This window comes from Toxotes jaculatrix, chromosome 16 (genome assembly GCF_017976425.1).
Source record: "Toxotes jaculatrix isolate fToxJac2 chromosome 16, fToxJac2.pri, whole genome shotgun sequence".
Lineage (NCBI taxonomy): Eukaryota > Metazoa > Chordata > Actinopteri > Toxotidae > Toxotes > Toxotes jaculatrix.
In genome coordinates, this window is record NC_054409.1 from 21,975,797 (window position 1) to 21,997,160 (window position 21,364).

General features: G+C 40.1%; 1 protein-coding gene across 4 annotated transcripts; it reads right to left on the reverse strand.

Annotated features, from left to right (window-relative positions):
* Window positions 1–1,189: 1,189 nt before the first annotated feature.
* tnpo1 (transportin 1) lies at window positions 1,190–20,665 on the reverse strand. Of its 4 annotated transcripts, none has more exons than XM_041058628.1 (25): window positions 20,525–20,665; window positions 20,268–20,384; window positions 18,651–18,726; window positions 17,788–17,937; window positions 17,452–17,558; window positions 13,148–13,281; window positions 12,870–12,951; window positions 12,139–12,261; window positions 11,407–11,525; window positions 11,044–11,104; window positions 10,646–10,814; window positions 10,269–10,421; window positions 9,919–10,144; window positions 9,623–9,794; window positions 9,191–9,277; window positions 8,964–9,071; window positions 8,209–8,367; window positions 8,020–8,107; window positions 7,834–7,932; window positions 7,598–7,693; window positions 5,599–5,674; window positions 4,548–4,647; window positions 4,381–4,455; window positions 3,949–4,088; window positions 1,190–3,812 (listed from the first exon to the last, which is right to left on the reverse strand). In XM_041058628.1, the coding sequence occupies exons 2-24, from the start codon at window positions 20,370–20,372 to the stop codon at window positions 3,981–3,983; spliced, it is 2,673 nt and encodes an 890-aa protein (XP_040914562.1). In that variant the 5' UTR covers window positions 20,373–20,384; window positions 20,525–20,665; the 3' UTR covers window positions 1,190–3,812; window positions 3,949–3,980. The 4 variants fall into 4 exon arrangements, 3 of the variants coding, with proteins under 3 accessions (XP_040914562.1, XP_040914561.1, XP_040914563.1); XM_041058627.1 differs by having other exon boundaries at window positions 20,268–20,381; window positions 20,525–20,651; XM_041058629.1 differs by lacking the exons at window positions 1,190–3,812; window positions 3,949–4,088 and adding an exon at window positions 4,118–4,226 and having other exon boundaries at window positions 20,268–20,381; window positions 20,525–20,652.
* Window positions 20,666–21,364: the final 699 nt, after the last annotated feature.

Below are 21,364 nucleotides of genomic sequence, written 5' to 3' on the forward strand. Positions count from 1 at the left end.
AGCGATGGAAAGAGACAAATTGTGATTTATCTTTGTGTATGTGTGTCACTTGAAAAATCGTGTTTATCTTTTGTTAAATGTTCAATCACAGAGTAAATGCAATTTGCATTTCTGCAAAGTGCATTTATGTGAAGAAATAGGAATGTGGAAAAAACATTTGTTTTTTTGTTTTTAAATAAAACTACCCTTTTCCTGGTTTGTCACCACCTCTGGATTAAGCCTTAAATAAGATCAATCCAGTTTGTTGTGTTAGGTCAGTTTTCTTTTAGGTTGGGTAAATCATCACCTTGTTACACGCTTTGAAAGACATATCACTAAACATTTGATTTGAAGTGTGATTTGCATGCAAAGTGAAACACAGCTCTAAAATCTAAGTTTGGAATCTGATAAACCCTAATCAGGAGACCTGAATCTCACTGATAGAGGGCAGGACAGGCCAGAGACAGCTGTCACTCCTCCGAGTTTCCTTGCATGATAATATTGTGCAGCTGCAGATGGAGAGATGCTCTAAAAAATATGAGAAAATACACGACAAAAACCTGTAATAATGTAAACAATTTATTGGAACAATGTACAGATTCAAGCAATGGTAACCAGTCACACTCACTATATCATCTTACAAATATTACAAAATTACTACAGTACAATATAGATTCTTTGCATGATCCAAAATATTTGGTGGCCCCAAAAGTATTACTTTTTAAAATTCAGCAGCTTATTAAAAAAAAAAGGAAAGAAAAAAAAACTCAAACCATGTCTATCAAAATGATGTTTTTTTCTTATTAGCAAAAAAGATGAAGGCAGATAGTCTAATCAAGTTTGAAGGCTAAATGAGAATACAGGAGTTCTTTGAGTAGACATTCCTCAATATTGGTGGGTGCTTTATAAAATACAAATTTTCAGTAAAGCTTCATAGAAAGTCAAACTTATATTTGCAAACATGATGTTTATAACATTATGTTCATAAGTTGTCAACCTATTCTTTGCTTTTAAATTAGGTGTTACCTGTTTCTTTAGATACAGTATACTGTATATCTATTGCAAAACACCAACAAAACCTCAAAGTATTTGCTCTCAAGGCGTTGTGTACACATTACACTAAATATTTATCATAGTTTGATAACAATCACTTTTGACAAAAGGTACATAAAGTATGTGCAAGTTACCATTTCCAAATTACGCACCCCCCCCCCCCCCCCCCCCCTCCCCGCTTTGCAGTTGTAATCACATTTGACAGCTTGCTGTGTTGCACACATATAACACTAATGTCAATTAACACCCATGGTTACCCATTTTTAATACAAAGGGCAAATGTTTTACTAATCTTTAGTTGTTGAGGAGACGGATAAAGGCGTACACATTGGGGAAAAGATAAAAACAAGGAACACTGAGCACAGACAACCTGAGGTTAACACATAGAAAACACATATTCAAGTAGTGAAACACAACTACGATGTATAGCAGCAGTCAAGTCAGAAATACAGCACAGCAGTGGTGGAGATTGTTTTGTGTTTTTCATAGACCTACACTCTTTCAAAGAAAGAATAACAGGACTATGTGCACACACCCCATCAAGCCATGATTACTTCATTTTTTTGCATGCCAAACAGTTGGAATGTGACAGACAAAATCACTTTAAAACACAAAATGATGTGGCACATATACATATTTGCCTCTGTATTCCATGATGCATTATATCCTGTATTTACCACTGTTTACCTTATTAATATTAACTCTAAGAGACCAGTTATATATTTCATGTTGTGAAAGTTTATCTGAGACACTAAACTATTTTACACTCTAATAACCCAATTGCATCAAGATACTTATTGCATTAGATAAATAAATTTTTAGCAGCAATACTCTATTAATAATGTGTGCTAACACCAGGGCCATATTCTGAAAGGTTTGGCTACATCATTAATTTCATGCACTTGCAATTTAAATTTTAAGTGCATGTCACGTGCATTGAAAAAGGTTAAAATACTGCAGTTATTACTCTGGCCAGCAGAGGAAAAACGACTGGCTGGGCATAAAAAAAAAAAAAAAAACAATAAAAAAAAATCTCTCCAACCCATCATGGAATACATTCAGCCTATCTGTAACTTAAACACTTACACACTTTATAAAATATAACAGCTCAAAAACAACCAGAGACAATAACGTTGTAGTTTCACAGTATTTAAAAACTATACATCCAGCTATGGGGGAAAAGTTTAGGGAGGGCACTCCAGCAAGATTTATGTGAACTTATAACTGACCCAGTGTTGCAATACCTATTTGGTTACTATGTACTTTTTAAACCTTTAATTGAAGCTCCCCTCCCTCCCGTAATCCCCTTCCCACTATATGTTGGGGTGTGAGGGGCCACCAACATGCAAGAGATGCAAGCATCCAATTACCTCACAAAACACAACCACCCAAAACATTACACAGTCATCCTCAACATCATGCTTTTAGCACAAGAAGCCAAACAACCAATAAGAAAACTTCAGTACATTGAGAAATAAACATATTCAACATTGATTTGATGGACTGCGTGGTTCTGACAGCCAAAGTCACCAAAGTCACTAAGACAGGATTTGTCATTGTGGTTTAAGTCCAAGAAATAAAGATAATGACAGACTCACAGGATGCTAACCTGTGTGATTCTCCTTCATTGTTCTTTCATGAGGCTCAGACAATATAAAGGATTGTAAGCATCTAAAGCTTTTATATGCTTGCTGATGAATGTCCATGTCACATTCACACCACAAGACCAAACTGAGAGGTTCACACCTACGTTACATCACAGCCCAGATTTCACACATTTCCTAAATTTGGTGTGTAAACCCACATCATGCTACATTACGGCTGACTGCCGTAATTCTCTGGTAGAGGAAACAAAAGTACTGTAAATAGATAAATTACAAGGTCAAACAAGAACCTTATTACAGGGCGAACACAGCTGTCAAACGCAACACACATCACTAATATTGTACAGCTTTTCACAATGATACAAGCATGCTACCTATTCCCAGAAAAGCTGCTCTTAAAAGAAAATCTTGTGCTCTCCAGTGACATAATTAACAGCCTTTGCCCTGCTAAAGAATAGGAACACTGAAATTATCTCATAACTATATAGGTGATGACTTATTCTTGGTGATATGCAGCATTATAAAATCCTCTTCTCCAGAGATGGATCCATTAGGATTCATTCTTTTCACAAGCTTCTATTCCTTAGCTTTAAGCTATCCTTGTATTTAGAGAAAATATCTCTTAATGAATCTTCAACTTGACTGATTTACTGACAACAGTCTTTAAATTCTGTTTCATTAAACTACCACATGCCATTTACCTGGCTGACAATTATAAATGTGTATTTGCTCTGAAGACCATTTTCTGCATTATCCTTTCCACGTGTGAAAACTCCTCATCTAACCAAAATGAAAGAGCAAATGCTTTACAGAGTTTTGCAAAGTTTTCTGCATTTTTGCTTACATTTCTTTTCAGCAGTTTGGTTGACAGAAAATAAAACGTTAGGGGAACAAATGGAAAAGAAAAACGTGACAAATTTCATTATTTCTGATTGAGATGTGATTACATGAATTTTCCTCCCATGATAAGGTTGTTCTGCCAGTCCCTTTCCCCCGTGCCTGTGCATAGGGGCTCTGAGCACTGCAGCTACCACCTCCCTCCCACCCCGTCCACCAGGTCGGGGAGGGGTCCACACCCCTTCCCTCCCCTCAGCAGACAGACCCTTCCCCCCAGTAAAGGGTAACATGTTCCCTGGGCAAAAGAGGTTCCCTATTTTGTCTCCCATAGCGAATTACCTGTGCAGAGAAAGAGAGGCATCATTTGAATGAGGCATAATCCAACAGCAACATTTCTTTTACATTAAACACTGCAATCAGCACATTTTTCAGTTTACTTTATACAATGGCAAATTACATCAAAGAGGAAACTGACCCCAGTGATGAGGCACACTGCTGTGGAAACGGCTACACCCCGTAAAAGGTTGCCAGCCGTTCCTTCAGTGGCATGGGGAACTGATCTGAGAACCTCCTCCAGTTGTCCTCTCCCACCTGGTTCTTAAACCCGTGAAGGATCTGAAATCAAACACCAGGAGAACTTCATACCCAAGTTATTGCAGATCACTGCCTTTCAAAATAGATCTTGTGGACGACAAGTGTGAACTGTCGACACTGCCAGTCCTCCGGTTGGCCCCTGGAGGGCAGATAGCGTGACTAAGTGAATGAATGAACAAACAAATAATATCATGAGTGAGTCTTCTCGAACCATGGCATGCTTTGCATCTTAAACAAAGTTTGTAAATTTTATTTTTAAAAGAGAGTAAATTTTCAGCAGACACTTGAATTGTAATTCATTTTCAGCTTTTACCTTGTAGAACATGTCTCTGAGATCATCCTTTGGATTTACCCAGGAGGCCACTGCGTCACAGAAGAATATAAAATCCTGTTCCAGAGAAGAGAGATGAGGCAACGTTTCAACTCCCAGAGCCACTAACAACACAATGACCACACTACCATCTCACTGCTGGAGCTCACCTGCACTACACCTCCTGGATTTACACTGATCATAGTGCAAATTCCTCTGAACGCAGAGTCTTTCTCCTCATTGTCTCTTATATTTCGCAGAGAGGTGCACCTGACAACAGGGATGGCCAAATTTAACATGAGACATATGAAAAGAGTCTTCAAGCCACAATTTTAGAAACTTGTATAAATCTACTAATGAATGACTAATGCTAAACCTATATTTGAATCAATACATTTGTGAGAAATTAACAAATATACTGCATTTCAATTCTTACGCAAATGTATTGTTTAGGTGTTCATCAATACTTGTCTTCCTTATCAGTAAATACATATTATGCTCTACGTATACATCCATGTGAGGAGATAATAATGTCTATCATCATCTGAGGTAACAATAAGTCAAGCATGCACACAAAACAAACTAAAATAAAACAAATCAAACTTTTTTTTTTTTTACTTTTAACACAACTACTCTGAGCTCCTATGACTTCACTTTTGTTTGAGCAGTGTGTTCAGCAAAACCTCATCTATAGCACCTTGAAAATAACATTACTTTTTGAAAGATTGACTAGAGAAGGTTTGGGGTCATTTTGGGACAGGCACATGCAGCTGGGTGACTACTAAATGAGAAAGGGATTTAGGAATGCTCTTTTGCAGCAAAGACTGCATCCTTTCTCTGTTGTTGAACCAGCAGGCATGTGACAAATCTGATCCCATGCATCTTTTAGGTTGTTAGCGACAGTTAACAATGACAAAAAACTAGAAATTAAACAAATTAATGTATAATACATGAAGGTGCTACTGAGGCAAAAACAAATCACAAGTAGGACCTAAAAAAGGACAGGGTTAGTCACATGGTTGGCAATGATTACAAACTGATAAGAAAAAAACAAAACAAAACGAAAAAAACAACTGAAAAGACTTCTTTTGAGAAGGAAAGTGAGAAGTGAGGAGAGGAGGAGAGCAACAGGGGAGAAACAGGGAGTAACAGGGGACAGATGAGAAGATAGGAAGAAAGCAGAGAGAAGATGAATTAAATAAAAGATTGAATAATACACACCAGGGTCTTATAAACTGCTGTAGCATGGGTGCCACCTCTTGAGGACAAACGTAACCAAGACGACCAATTGTTATTGCTAAGGTAACGCAATCACGGTTACACACCACCAAACGCCAACCAAGACATGAGCAATGAGAAGGGGAGGAGAAAAATAAAGAAAAAACAAACAACTCAGAGACATAAATCAACAGAATCTGTGTATGATAATAAACAGAAGATTTCACTAGTGTTGATTATTACTGCCCCTTCAGTCATGGGGAGGAATGTAAAAATATGACACTCTAAAAAAACATACAACACGTTTAAGGGAGAACACATTGACAACTTTGACAGGACATTCATAGAAAAAGGCAAACAATGGCATCTGCTTTCAGAAATCATATGGCTCAAACAGCTTTTCAGATCTAGTATGAAACTCGTTGAAATGAGCTTGATTTAAAATGTGGGTCTCAATGTCAAGACACAGGCTAGCTGAAGGTGCAGCATGTGTATGTGACTGGCCTAAACAAGAGCAGTTCACTTGGGTTTTCAATTTCTCCCTTAAACTCACAAATGTTAATTTTCCATAAGAAACAGAAATGCTTTTTGTTCTTTTGAAAAGAAATGACAGATTACTCCAAGCCAACTACATGGAGGGAGACTAGTATCCAGCACAGCAGGTTCTTATGAGGCAGAGAGGAGGGAGGACCTAAGTTTAAGAGACACAAAACTATGCAACATTCTCATTAACAAACAGGCATTTATGAACAGTCCAATGACACATGCAGAAAGCAGATGGTATGCTCATTAGAATAAAGTTCAGTGCAGGATCAGCTGATCAGAGACAAAATGAAAAGTGCTGCCATGCACTCTCCAAGAATGTACTGCCACACCCACCTTTTACTGTGGTATTGCATGGCTGTCTATTTTAAATCTAGTTCCACTGATTAACTGGTTGTGTTAGAGACTTACATAAGATTTTCACATGGTCGAAAAACATCTGATTTTGTTCTTTAATTTGTATCCTTTTGGTTCCCGGGTTGTGTTTTCAATTTTTACATTGAAAACGTGCAACAATGGGTGAAAACATTCACTGGTCAGATGAAAACATTTTTAAAAGTTTTTATGAAACTAGTCTGGCATGACACAGTTGTTGGGATTATCACGTATCCTGCATCAAACATTGGCCATTCTTAACAACATTTAACATCTATTGGCAGATATGCATCCACATTTAAAGAACAGTAAATAAAAGCAACAAATAAACCGACAGCAAACAAACAGGAACACATCTACAGAGTCCCTACTTCTTCTTTTATTCTGGCAGGTTACACTTCACTCTTGCATGCATGTTTTTAACAGCACGGTCTCTGACACATCACATTATAATTTCCAATTCAATCAGTAAAAACAAGAGCAGAGTGTAACCTTTTATTGAGAATGCTCTAGGCTATGTGCCCTAAATTTAGTCAAGTTTTCTCTCAATCATTCATGAGTAGTTATTGTTTAAGTGTTCAGTGAATATGTCTGAATTCTTGTGGTAACAGTTAACTATGTGAGGCTGTGAACTCACCTATCTATCTCACACACTGCCTGTGTTTTGTGTTGTGCTGTTAAAATATTCTGCCTCACCTCACGGTGCACAGCCAGTACACATTAGTTGATTCCAAGACTGGGCACTTACATGGCTCGCTCGATTCAAGATTGTCAGGAATTTCACACCAGGGCTTGCCCACGATTTCATTTTCTTTTATCCCCATGTGCAGGCCACGCTTCCAGGTTATAAATCAGTAGATGAAATATTTTACATACTTTGGCGAAACCAGCGAAACCTGTAAGGCTCACGGCTTGGGAAGGGTTTTTGGACAAAAGTTACAGGGCAGGGCAGGCACCCTAGTGAGTGTGGTGAATCCTGGCTGAATGGACCTGAGTGTGTGAGCACCTTCCTGCATGTGTGTGTGTGAGTGTGTGTGTGGCAACCTGGCTGGCTGGCTGGCTCAGCACTGCCCCCGAGTGGTACCTGTGTTCTCCAGTAGAGTCTTTGGGGTATTGGGCCTGTTAATGATCTCCACCAGCTGGTGCAGCACCATGGCAATGTACGGCTGCATTTCAGGCCCTACGGGTGTAGGAGGATTAAGAAATGACGGAAAGAAACCTGCTGACTGTTCACTTTGGTGACCGTATTTTCACAACACAATAAATAACGTAAATCACATAGTATGTATTATATGTGTAAAAAAAAAGTGAAGCACTCACCCATTTGTATAGAAATCTCTCCAATTGCCCATGTTGCATTGTTGCACACTGATATTAACTCTGGGTTTAAATTAGTACCCAGTATGGGCATAAAATCGGCTGGAAGAAGGGAAAGTGATTCAACTTAGCAACAGACTAACAACCTATTGCAAAACAGTGTTTCAGAGTCAGCTGCACAGAACATACCAATGCATGGTTTGACATGCTGGAAACAAGCCTTGGTCAGATCCCCCAGCAGAGCGAACGAACTCTGACGCACCTCAGGCATCTTGTCCTGAAAACAGGTGGAGAGAACAGCAAAAAAGGTGAACAATGAAAGTGACTCAATCACTTTATCAGATAAGTGACCTGTTATACACTTTGACAGCTCTTCACCTGCATGCACTGGTACATGAGGGTGAGGATGTTGCTACGAGCAACTAGCTGCTCAATGGTGCCTCCCAAACCCTCTGCCAGTCCACTCAGAAGATCCAAAGCCACAATCATGAAATCTTTGTCAGGGGCCTCATACTGGTCTGGCTGTGACTGGTGAAGCTAGAAGAGTGTAGGACGATAGAAAAGAGGGTAAGATTTAAATTGAAATTAACATGAAAATTAAATTATAAACTTTCATAAAAGTTATGAAGTTCTCAAGTTATGGAGTTTGTTTTCTGTGCTGAAACTACATTTCCCACTAGCTGTTGTGGTTGTTAACCATGTGGTTCACCGGACACCAGCACATTCAACTTGGAGTAATTTGTTTGGGGTTTTTTTGCCACTTGGGGGCAGTGCAACAATCCACAACTTTAACCTATTCTTACCATATGAAGCTGATAGGCCAAACAATTACCTATTCACACATCCAGCAGACACAGAGCGACATTAGCATTCATTTGTAGTTGTGCTTGTGTCCACCTTATCGCCACAAGTGATTGCTTTTACATAACACATATTCATTTGATCCATTGTTAAAGTTGCCCTAATGAATATTGCTGTATTAAGCTCAACCTGGTTGTGCAGAAGGAGGAATCAAAAACTCAGGAATCCAGGTGTTTAAATGTTCCCCTGTCGTATCTACAGATAATAAGAAAGTGTAGGGTGAGAGTGTGTGTGTTTGTATGTGTACACATTTGAGGGTCCTACACTCTCACCATGGCCTGAGCGAGGGTTTTCTGGACCAGGTTGACACAGCGTTGGTACACAGGCTCACAGTAGGGCAGGAAGCCACTCTGCAGGGCGGTGGCTACTGATGACAGACACTGAGGAAAGCAGGCAGTAGGAAAATACAGTCAGTGAGTGACCTGTCCATCCAGTGTTTCCATCAGAGACTTGGACTAACACCACTGAGCCAGGCAATGGCTGCACATTAGAAACTCACTTCTAACAAAGGGAACAAATCTTTGTCTTCATCTTTCAGCTGGTTCCACTTCTGGATTAGTGGAGGCATCAACATCTGGATGTACTCCTAGTAAGTAACACAGATTTAATTAGTCTCCACGCAGACACAGCACGAAAATAATGAGTGAGGATGATAATCACAGACATTAATGCATTCACCCCTACATTCAAACAAATAGCTCTGTTGTTAATGTCTGTTGCTGTTCTGGAAGCATAGGGGGATTTGTTGTTTGTTTACCTTCTGGGTATGATGTCTTAACATCTGAAAGTACCCTTACCACTAGTAGCAATACCAAAGTAAAATGAGGAAGAAGAGTATGTGCTAATTTTACACTGACGTAGAAATGTGAAGTGAAACAAAGACAACTTTCACAAGGGCTGATGTGAAAGTCTCTGTTTTTGTTCTGCATACCGGTTTATTCAGATGGTGTCCCACTGAGTCTGCCAGTGTTCCTATGGCGTCGTAAAGAATGAGCAGATTTTTGTGCTGGTACTTGCTGAAGGCGAACACCAGTGTGTCTAGGATGAAAGCCAGGTAGGGCACCAGCTCTGTACAAGCCTCTTCCTCCAAAGTGGCAAAGGCACTGATCAGGAGATATTAAAGTGGGAGAGGGAATAAAACATTGTACAGCAAGAAATGTGTGATTGTAACCTCTCAACAACAATCTGTATGCATCTCAAACGTACTGTAAAATGACATGGGTTTACCTGCAAGCTGCCTCCTGCACACGCTTGTTGCTATCCAGAATACGTTTGAGCAGCTCTGTCATTAGGGGCTTCAGGTAAATATCTGGGGGCTGGCTGACAACCCAGTGGGCATAGCGGCTCAGTGTCCAGCAGGTGATTGAACGCACTAGGGCCTTCTTGTCAGACAAACACTGGATGAGATGGGGAATGAGCTCCGGCAGATATGGGATCATGCCCTGCATACATCCTGGAGACAGGGATAAGAAAAGTGTCAACTGCAGCAGCCACCTCCTCTGTTTCCACATTGTGAGGGGGGCCTTAACCCCTATAGCATGTCACAACTTTTTCCTTCTTTTTCTTTCTCTTCTTACCTTCAGCTATAGCCCCCAGCACAAGGATGCCAGACTCTTTAACTACCCACTCAGGGTGGAAGAGCAGCTCTTTGAGAAGGGGCAGAATGTGCAGCAACAGATCATCCCTGAACACGTTGGCCAACACGTCCAACGCTGCAGCTGAACACTTACCTAACATTTGGAGAAAAGAAGAAAGACATACATACAGACAGACACAGAAGTGTGCGGACAAACATCATACAGACATCACAGGCACAGTGCACACAAACACAAGACAAGTAATCAATGCACTATTTCCTAGCTCTCAGTAAACAGAAAGAGAAACAGTGAAAAGTAAGGACACAAAAGTTGGAGAGAGATCTAGACAGTTCCATGTGCACAGGCTCTGCACTCACGCAGGTTCCAGTCAGAGATAGTGTCATCATCATCCAGCTCATCATCTTCATCTTCCTCTTCCTCGATCCCATCACCCTCATGCTGCTGGGCAACTGTGCGGGATCGGTGGAAGCGTGGTCTGATGTCTTGCTCATTGTCGGGAATGGCCTCGTCTTCCTCAATGTCACCCTGAAGACAAATATACGGGATGAAATACAAACAGTAGTAAAATCAGATTTTCCCTAGTTGTGACGTATGTAATTACACTAACGTCTACAAATGTTTGTGGTAAAATGTGAGAAACCTACATGTATCTGTGCATCACACAGACCACTCAATTGAACTGCTTGTCATCCAGAGTCTTAGGGCAATACGTCGTCTTACCTACAGGTACAAATATCAGGCTATATAAACTGACCTTGAGCAGGATAATGTCAATCTCAGAGTACTTCATCCCGTTGACAAGCACCGGAGTGAGCCTGGAGCGGAAACCAGAGGAAAAATTATGAGAACAAAGGGCAAGGATAGGTCGAAGCCCACAGGCAATCGCTCACATCTGATTCCTGCTGTGGGCACAGTTTAATGTGACAGTTTGGTGACAGATGTTACAGCTGAGGTCAACAGCCAGGCTTCTTAATCAGCCGTCCTGAAGTGAGGAAGAAGAATATCAACCTATGACAAGGTCGTCAGCAACGAACTGCCAAGGTTGCAATGAATCAACAGCTCTCAATATTAGCATCAGAGTGTCAGTCTGTGTATGAGTGAGTGTGTGTATTCTTACTGAGAGAGGTGTCCACACAGCACTTCCTTACACACCGGCTGCTCCGCCAGAGTAAGCCAGAACTCACAGGCCTCCAAGGCAACATTTTCGTCTTGGTCCTGAGTTCTCTGTAGCATGTACTGAGATGGAAATTAAGAGAAACATATGTCATGCTTTTATTCACAAAACTCAATATTTCCTTCTAAATCAGCAACTACATCTGCAGCCTAACTGTGACACAAGTATAAAGTCTGTGGACTAATTCATTTACTAAAACAGCCTGGAATTGTAGTTTTTAGCAAACTTTACTCAAACAGCAGTAAACACTGTATTTGTTGGGGACTTTTTTTTTCAGCTGCACTTTCAGTGCGCAAGCAACTATTTATAGTACCAGAATGGGATCGACTCAAATTAAACTACAGCGCACATGTTCATGGTAATGAAAAAAACATGTCAGTCCAATGGTGTGGCTCAGTCTGTGTGTTTTTAATTGTTTTTAAAAGGTCTGTATCACAGAGAAACAAGTAATCAGGAATCAGAGACACAGACAACACACGTTAGATCAACTCACTATTACTTGTTTTGTTTTTTTGTGATATTTGCTGACAATAAGAAAAACATCAAAATCTTCTAAAATAAATACAGAAAGTCTGACGTACTCTTTGAATACATGTATTTCATTCTTTCCCTTTACACCAAATATTTGACCAAGCCTCACACTCCTGCGCTCATTTTGTCCCCAGCCTCACTCACCTCTATTATGTTATGCATGTGTGGCAGGAGACGGTCCAGGCGAACTTCCAGAAGCATGACCAGAGCTCTGCACACGTTCTTCCTCACTTCTGGTTCCTCATCTGTTGCCAGTGCAAACAGGTTCTGTAGGCAGATAGAAAGACACCAAGGTCTTGAGTGTATGTAAAATAACTACTACTACTACTACCACTAATAATAATAATAATTATTATTATTATTATAATCATAATTGTATAATGTGTGAGTTACAAACTGAACAGATATAATCTAATAGTGCTTCCTGGTTTTCTAAAAATATATAATTTTATATAATTATATGTAATATCTATAATAATAAAGAGATTTGTCAGATCAGACTTTTGTTGTGAGTCATCTCTTCTTCCAACCCCAAAAATATGAATAACACATTCAGCAACACAAAGTGTTAAATCCAGGTAAAAGTTAAGGACTACATAAAATCAGAAGTAAAAACAAATCACGACTGAAACCTTTTCATAAGGGAATTTAAATATACAAAACTTTAACACAGGATTCAAATGAAGCTACACAATGTGTTGGCCATGATTTCCATGTGGTTTGGAGCAGACACTGAGTAGCTGTTTAAAGCAACAAGCTGATAAGCAGAGACAAACTGCTGGTGAAGCAGCCATTATTTGCTGACGCAGGAGGAGGAGCGGTTTGTCTATATGTTAAACTATGTAAAGACTGATGTGCGTAACAGTCATACTTGCCTCAATGAAAGGGTCGATGTGCAGCATAAGAGCCTGAGTCCTACTGATGATGAACTGATTGACGCAGGCAATGGCATGAGACCTGCAACACAACAACCACCACTTAACAGTCACACCAATGTGTTTACCTCACATGTTGCATGCTATGAATGCAGCCTCTGTCTTCTTCTTTGCTCCATCTCCACTACTTTAACCTCCAAATATGAGGAGCTCTTTTCTACAGGCACCAGACCTGCTGCATTACAACAGACTGAGACCTCAACCGCTGAAAGTTATACCTAATCTTAGGACTGCTGTGCTTGAAAAACTGTAAGAACTTGGGGATCATGATGTTAAGGGGACGATCCAGCATGTCACTGTCCAGGATCTCAGCAGAGTCTTCGCAGATCTTCTGCAGGGCTCCAAACGCTCCCTGAGAGAAAAGGAAAAAGCAAAAGGAAAAAAAAAAAAAAAACAACAAAGAAAGTAATGAGAATTCCACTGTCCAGACAAATTCAAAGACAGGTTTTCAGGCAGTTACACACCAGCCCCTGAGAGGCTATGGCTAATAATAATAATAATAATGATCTTGTTGATTCCCGAAGGGAATTTTTCTCAAAAGTGTCCAAAAGGCTGTGGAGATTGAATGGTTGAAGTCTCTATTTAGCTTTTTGTGCTTGCATCCCGCTGTATTTGGCAATACATTAAAAACACATTTTCAACATATGCTCATATCTATCTGCTCTGTAGTGAACACATATAATATATGTCCTTGAATTGCCCCCCAGGGGACAAATAAAGTTCTTGATTGATTGATTGATATAAGCATTTATGCAGGAAATGCATAGGTCTTATAGAGGATTGTGTTACGTTTTTTTGTACAGTCCGAGTGCTCAAGAATTTGTTCAGCCTGTGTATCCACTCCTGCTCTAATAACCTTCAAATAGTTCACAAGCAGTCAGACCTACCCCCCCACCCTAAACACACACACACACACACACACACACACACACACACACACACACACACACACACACACACACACACACACACACACACACACACACACTCTTTCTTAACACTAGCTGCTTGACACATGGTTAGTATGCATGCTCACGATATGCTGCAGACTCCAGTGTCTCTCATAAAAATGCAGTCTGAGGAGCAGATACAAGAAACAGCACAGCACTGACAGTGACGCTGTCTGAAATGTGTTTCCATGGAAACCGCTCCCATGTCGGCATTCCTTTCAGATGACAGATAGAGAATGGTCTCAAAAAAAATGTAGAGGAGCAAAAGGGATGAAACGAGATGGGGAAGGTTAAGGCTGAGACTGTGTCAAGGTCACAACCATGAGACAACAAAGAACAATAAAGAACAAAAAAAAAAATCCCTCATAAATTCAGATAACTCACTGGCATCTTACAGGGGAGCAGACAGCTTTGCAAAACAGTTTTGCAAAAACAAAAATGTGTTTGAGACTTGTTGGTGTTGAGGCTTTAAATTATATAAATATATATAAATAATAAAAAAAAGTACTAGATAAAGACAATAAAACTCAATGGCATGAGATTTTAAATAGTACTGGACACAAATAATATCAGATTAGACTAACTTAAAAGTAAATCATTATGTGGCAACCTTAAATTTTCCAAAAGATGCAAGAACAAATCTGGTCTTTTATGTCAAACAGAACGCTACAACAGTTAATTCGTTTTTTAAATTAATGAATGAATAATGGCGGCTCTGCAATGGACCATCAGATTTGGGCTCTGGAAACACTATAATATGCTCAAATGTTGCTCCATTCTTACTTATGCCATGTGAAGGCGTGAGGAGCAGGACACAGGACGGCTCCGACTGACATCAAAACGTAATATAGGTGTTTGTGTGAGTATGTGTCAACAGAGAAGGGCAAAGAAATGGGAGTGGCCTTCAAGCATTCCAGTGATGCTGAAGCATCTGAAGTGTAATCCACCCTTCAAGTCCTGCTGTGGAAGGTCATTTAACTCGAGAATGTAAGTCATGCAGATGACAGCGAGCCAGGGCAAAGAGAAATATGCACTTAGCCAACTGAACGGCTCTTTAAGACCCCTTCTCTGGAAACTTGTTACGATTCACATGAGCACTGAGGTGACAAACCATTTTCGTACATGATCATTTACCCTCTGGAGCAAAATCAAATTTGAGCCTCACAACACCATCGCAACCACCTTCCAACTGCCATTAATCAAAACAGTAAAACTGCTCTCATGCAAAACCTATATAAAGCCATCCACCAACACTGCATCTGGCATCCAACACACCTGCTCGTGTCTTTTTATAGAGCGTGCAGAGAGGGGTACAGCGTGGTGGCACAGGGGGGCTCTTCCTACAACTGCTTATCTTTGACCACAAACAAGACAGGACTTATGGTACAGCTGCAACCCTGATGTTGCCATGGCAATGAACCACTGTTGTTCTGCATGTAATTTGTTATATATATTTATTGCCATTAAAATAAAAATAGCACAATTCAACACCCCAGCTTAAGGTAACACATTACTCAAAGCCAGCAGCTACACACCACAACCATACCATGTATCCAACCTTCTTCTTCCACCCAACATCAGAAGGCATTATGGCTCATTGTGTGACTGTTGTGCACTCACAGTGAGGATAATTCAGCAACAGAGTGATGAGGATCATCTTGCATGGACATACTATAAATTCATAACACAGAGGACATTTAGACTGATCAAAACACCTGAGGCCAACGTGTATTAACAAGTTTCTCATTGCTTAGATTGCAAAATGCAAACAGCTCCACAGCCGTACTCTGGCAGCCACCAAAAAGCATTCCCAAAATAGACATCAAAGAGTAATGGTGTGGATTAATGGTGTGGATTATTTAGGGGTCTCTATGGCAACAGTCAACACCTTAAAAAAGTATATATATTTTTTGCCATTTATGCCAAATGCCATTCATTAACTCTAATCCAAGTGTCACCTATATAGTTAAGTAGTTTAAGTCCATTATCATTACTGAGAAAAATTCCCGCATCCATTTAAACAAGACTCAGAGTATATGGCCGCGCTGGTGGCTCTGTCAGGCAGAGAAATTATTAAAAACACTTAGAAGAACAAGCTATGGCACTGCAAAAAACCTTTACTGCTTTATGACAATGACACTAAACATAAACAGGGCAGACACAAATCTTAAATTTTATAATGGATTGCCAAAAATAATAAAGCCTTTTAATTACATTTTTGCTCCTTTGACCACAATATTAGGAGACACTTTTTTCATCCAGCACCAACTTAACCATCTTCAACATCAGACGCTAAGAAGCTTTCCAGTCTCCAAGCTGCTTTTCAAAAACATAGTGAGCCTTATGAGAAGCTGCTACATTTGGTCACTGTTCAGCGCTAAGCCTTGCGCACACATACACTTCGGGATCCTCTGCAGTAAATAGCTGACCTAAATCTCAGCTTCTGAGTGAGCTTTATAAGAGAGACACTGTGGTGCTACAAGGAGAGTCATTTTTTTTTCTACTCACACCACTTATAAATTTAATATAATCATGTGGTTGGGTAATCCTGCTAGGATACATTTCAAACACCCTTCAACACAGCTGAATTTAGCATGACAGGTTAACATGCTACTTAATTTCTGAAGGTTCTCCAGTGTAAGGTATTCACCTCCCATATAGTGGCTGAGATCACAGGCACATGAAGCTGACACCGTATTAACGTCCAGGGAGTTTATGTGAGTCTAAGTATGGGTGTGGCACCATTACACAGATCAAGTGATCCGACATCCTCTACAGGCTACTGAATTGTAATTTTAGTGGCCACTGCAGTGGAGCATTTATCTACCACTTCAAACTAGTAACTTTAGAAGAGCTGATATCATCAAGAACTAATGACATGAAGCTCTTCCACTGGATGTATTCAAGAACTGATGATATCATTCTGTTGAGCAAGCAGGTAAAGATATTCATTCAAATACAAAGGAATTGGATAATAACGGGCTAACAAAAAAAACAAAAGAACGTGCACTATAAGACAGAACAACACAATGTTGTGTTAGCTAATACGCACATTTAAAAAAGCTATTCTGAGTGATGTGTGCAAAGTCAGAAAATGGGGTCATATGGTTTCCCGGTAAAAAGGATAGAAACAGAATAACTGATTCCATGTTGAATAATCTGTAGTTGTGGCTGGCGCTCCAGCTGTGAGACTGCCTTAGCTCATCTGGATAGCAGGATGGGATCCAGATGCTGCTTTATAGCTGACCCAGCTCTCTTCCCTTTCCACAATAAATAAATAAATAAATAAACAAACTGACAAACGTGCAGCACTGAGTGCCTAAACAGGCTTACATATATGTGCTATAACAAGAGAATCCTTTATTAGTCCCTCAGTGGGGAAATTGCATCTGATCACAAATCCGAGTACATTTAAATATTTGATTTGATCATAATGCCAAATTTCAAGTTTTTTACAAGATATTACAGAGTAAAAGGATTTTTAAGATCTTGACATGCACTAATGCCATATACCGTAGGCTCTGACTGACGAGCAGAAAAATCACCTACATCTCTACTGGGCCTGTCCTCACCTCACATGTGTTGTAGTCTTCAGAATCCAGCAGCAGGCAGAGTTTAGGCAGAAGCTCTGGCCAGTTTTGTAGCTCTCCTTTGGAGGCAATCGTGGTGATGAGAATACCTGTTATTGGAAGGATTTACTATTAGTTACCCCGGTGTGACAAAAGTACACAGAGTACACGGAACACACAGACACGGCTGTGTTATGCACAAAAATCAGAAGCCATTTTTCTGGTATGATATGAACAAGCAAGCTGTAGCAGCTTGCAATCTTAATATGAGTGACCAATTCATCCAACATCGTAAAGTAAGGCTTCTCACATTCAGTGGAGCTAAAGGATGCAACTTACCCACAGTGGCTCGGATAAGGGGAGAGGAGTCTCCAATGTTTTGGAGGCACTCTCTCTTGATGAAATCAGACACACCATTAGGGAAGCTCTGATAGTGGGCTTTCACATTGTTCTTCAGTATCAGCCCACTCAGGGACCGCGTGGGTTCATCTTGGAGGGTGGACAAAAGACAAATGAGTGAACTGTAAAGTAAAATTTTAGCTGAGCACAAATACACCAGTGGACTCGCAGCAAAGATTACAGTGTTGTGAAGCTGGATGACTCAGTCATTAATTGCTGCGAGGATTTTAATGCCTTCACATTCCTTTTCATTAAACCCAGCATGATTCACACGGGCTGCAGAAATTAAACTACAACCTGTTTTAACTGTGTAACATAACATGCAAAGTACTAAGCTAGGCCTAGAAAAAAGGTACTTTTTAATGGAAAGCTGCAAGTGCTAATTGTATGAATTGCTGCCAATACATATTTCATTATAAATTCATGGCTGCACTTTTGGACTTATTAATCTTTTTCTTTCTGAATATTTGTGTTGTGTTACATTTGAACTATGAGAAAAAGCCCAACAGCATCTGAAAATGTCTTAGCACCACTTAACATTTGGGTTATCTACTGTGCAGACAGTCAAGCCAAGAGTGATGCCAGGAATTAGGTTTAAAATTAGAGTGACCCATATTCTGAGTGCCACATCATCTGTGGCAAAGATGCCATCAGGTCAGCCGAGTCATGGCTACACAGACCTGTCACTGTTACATAAAACCGACATGTCTGCCGTTCACACTGTCCAGTACCATCGGATGATCTAGGAACACGGCACAGATAAAACAAAGCAACATACTGAAACAGACAGACGAAGAGCTTACCTTCTGACTTTAACTTTGTCAAAACAAATATTAAGTAGTTGTTAAAGTCTGGATACTGGTTCAGCTGCTCAAGTCTCTGGGAAAAGCGGTTGAGGAAGACAAGGTGCTAACTGTGCATACAGAATGTTAAAAGACTGTGAGCACGTTACCACTGCAATCTGTAAGATGATAATCATGGCAAAAACAGATTTTATTCCAGCAGAAGAAATGCAGAAAGAGCAGGTGGAAGAGCAGTATAATGGCACTTGTGTGAGGGGAGTAGGTGTAAGTTTATAGGAGGTCATAAACATGTCATTTGACGTGACTGAATACTGTACCTACCCAGCCAGATGGCACATTTAGGGCTATAACAGTGGCACGTCTATGAGTTAATGATGCAGTGCATATGTGTTACATAAGCAAATCATTTAGAATCAGGATGCAACCAGATAAAAAAAACATACGGGCCAGCAGCATGGAGCACTGGGTAATGATTGTTCTCTAATGCAAAAGTATGTGGTGACTTGTACAAAACAATATAGCAAATTTGCATCCGACGATAACAATGCAAAAGCTACATGACAGATTTATAATGCATTTTTTCCATGTTGCACTGACTACTAAACCATATATCTTTCAGCCAGCTTTCGTTTCCGTATTTGCGAGTCCTATTTCATATATTCCATGTCTACGTCAAATGCTTGAGAATTAACCTGGATGGGGGGGGGTCATCATAGCTGTATGTCAAACGTGTGATTTTAAGGATTTGAATGTGGAGCAAATCCTGACAACCTTCCGTAAAGTTAGATGCAGATGACATGGTGTGATGGTTTAATGCAAACCTTGTTACTTTTGTCAAAAACTCAGAAAATATATTTTATTCAGATTTCCTCTGTAATTATGCTTTGTCTGTTGTTTTTTTTATTGTCACGTCACAAGAGAATTGTAAATTTTAGATGATGCATTTATCATAGTCAGTAATTCCATACTTGTACATTGTGATCTTAACATATAAACTTGGTGTACATGTTTTACTACAAAACCACGTCATTTCTTTTGACAAGTTATGTTTATAATAATTATATAACATAACAATTATTTCATCGTTATTACAATATAGTTAATCAAATTTCAACAATTAGCTGTTTGCTTTGGAAACACATTTCACATGTAAATCTGTATCTAACACTCCAGACTGTAAACCAGACTCCACACTCCAGATTAGGTTGTGTATAATACACAGGGGCGTTGCAGGAATTAGCTGTTTACTTAATATTTTCTGCTCGAGAATAAGGCGAGGTGAGGGCATACTGGGAGGCGATTAACTGCTGGATCAAGCCTAAATGCGACGTTTACTTGTCGAATAGTTAAACTGTTATATTAACCGAGTATACCACACCGGTCACCGGTGTTATAAACGCCCAGACATGTCAGCACGACACGGCCTGCTTTGCTAGCATCACGCTGAGCTTATTAGAGACAAAAATGCACCGACCGGTCAGTACCTGCGTACCTGCTTATAACGGTAACCACCCGGCTAGTACTAGCTACCGCTAGCCTGTTGAGTCTGACAGTATTTAAGCACTGACAAGTAACAAAACATGCGATATCATCCGTGTCTGCCCCGGGAAAGGATACTTGCTGGACGGATCTCTGCGTGGACGTATCTGGCGACTGAGACTCTTTCAGCAGCTGTAAAATTTGTTGAAGTCCTTGCTCGTCTGGCTTCCACTCACACTCCATCTTGCTCTGCTGCTGTTGCGGATAAAGGAATGACATTAGCTAACACGTTAGGGTTTGTCACCAAACGACTGACCATCGCGCACTCCCGAGAAGAGAGAAACCCCTAAACGTTACGTTAGCTGGACTAATTTTAGACACAGGGAGGCTTTTACCTGTTTGGACCGACGTACTCGAGTGTAGCTGACTTTCTGTTGAAATGTGACCGTCCGTCTGGGTTTTCAGACATGGGCCTCCTACAGCAGGAACATCCGTTTTCTCAACAATCTGAAAAAGCTGCGGGCCATACACAGTCGCGTCGCATTTAACTGGCTGCCTCGTCAGCTGACACACAGCCGAGGGGTCCTAGCGCTGACTGGCCGATCCAAACATGCTCAAAAAATAGCTGAATGTTTCTATTATTTCACACCAAACTACATCTCCAAAGGGATTTTGGCGTAGCCACACTTTTAAGCTCCTTTCTGTCAGAGAAGTTGTGGCTATGAGAGATTGGAGATAGGATGGGGTTTAGAACGCAGCCCACAAATTGTGATGTTTCCGACAGCACATGAAAGCAGCATGGCGCGACTGAAGGCCCCTTGAAGTCGCTGCTTAGTACAACACTGTTGGTTTATAATTTCAGTGAATGTAATACGGCGACATCAAGCGGTTGGTAAAGAAATTTTTCGTCTACGAAAACAACAATACAACTACACAAAAAATAACACCAAGTGCATACTGTGTTTTGTAGAAACATATGCCCAAACAAAAGTTACAAATAAAACGATGAGTATAAAAGAGTCAATATACCTAATTCTCTAAATAAGCAACAATTTCATACACATTCATCTTTACTTTTAATTTTCTCTTTCAACCAGTAGGACATTAGCTCATTCTTGATAACTGGAAAAAGAATCAACGTAATCTAAAATATCTGTGAACACAGTATAGACATTATTACATTGTGGTGGTGGGTCTTGGAAAAGCACACCGGCTGTTTTAGTTTATATAGGAGC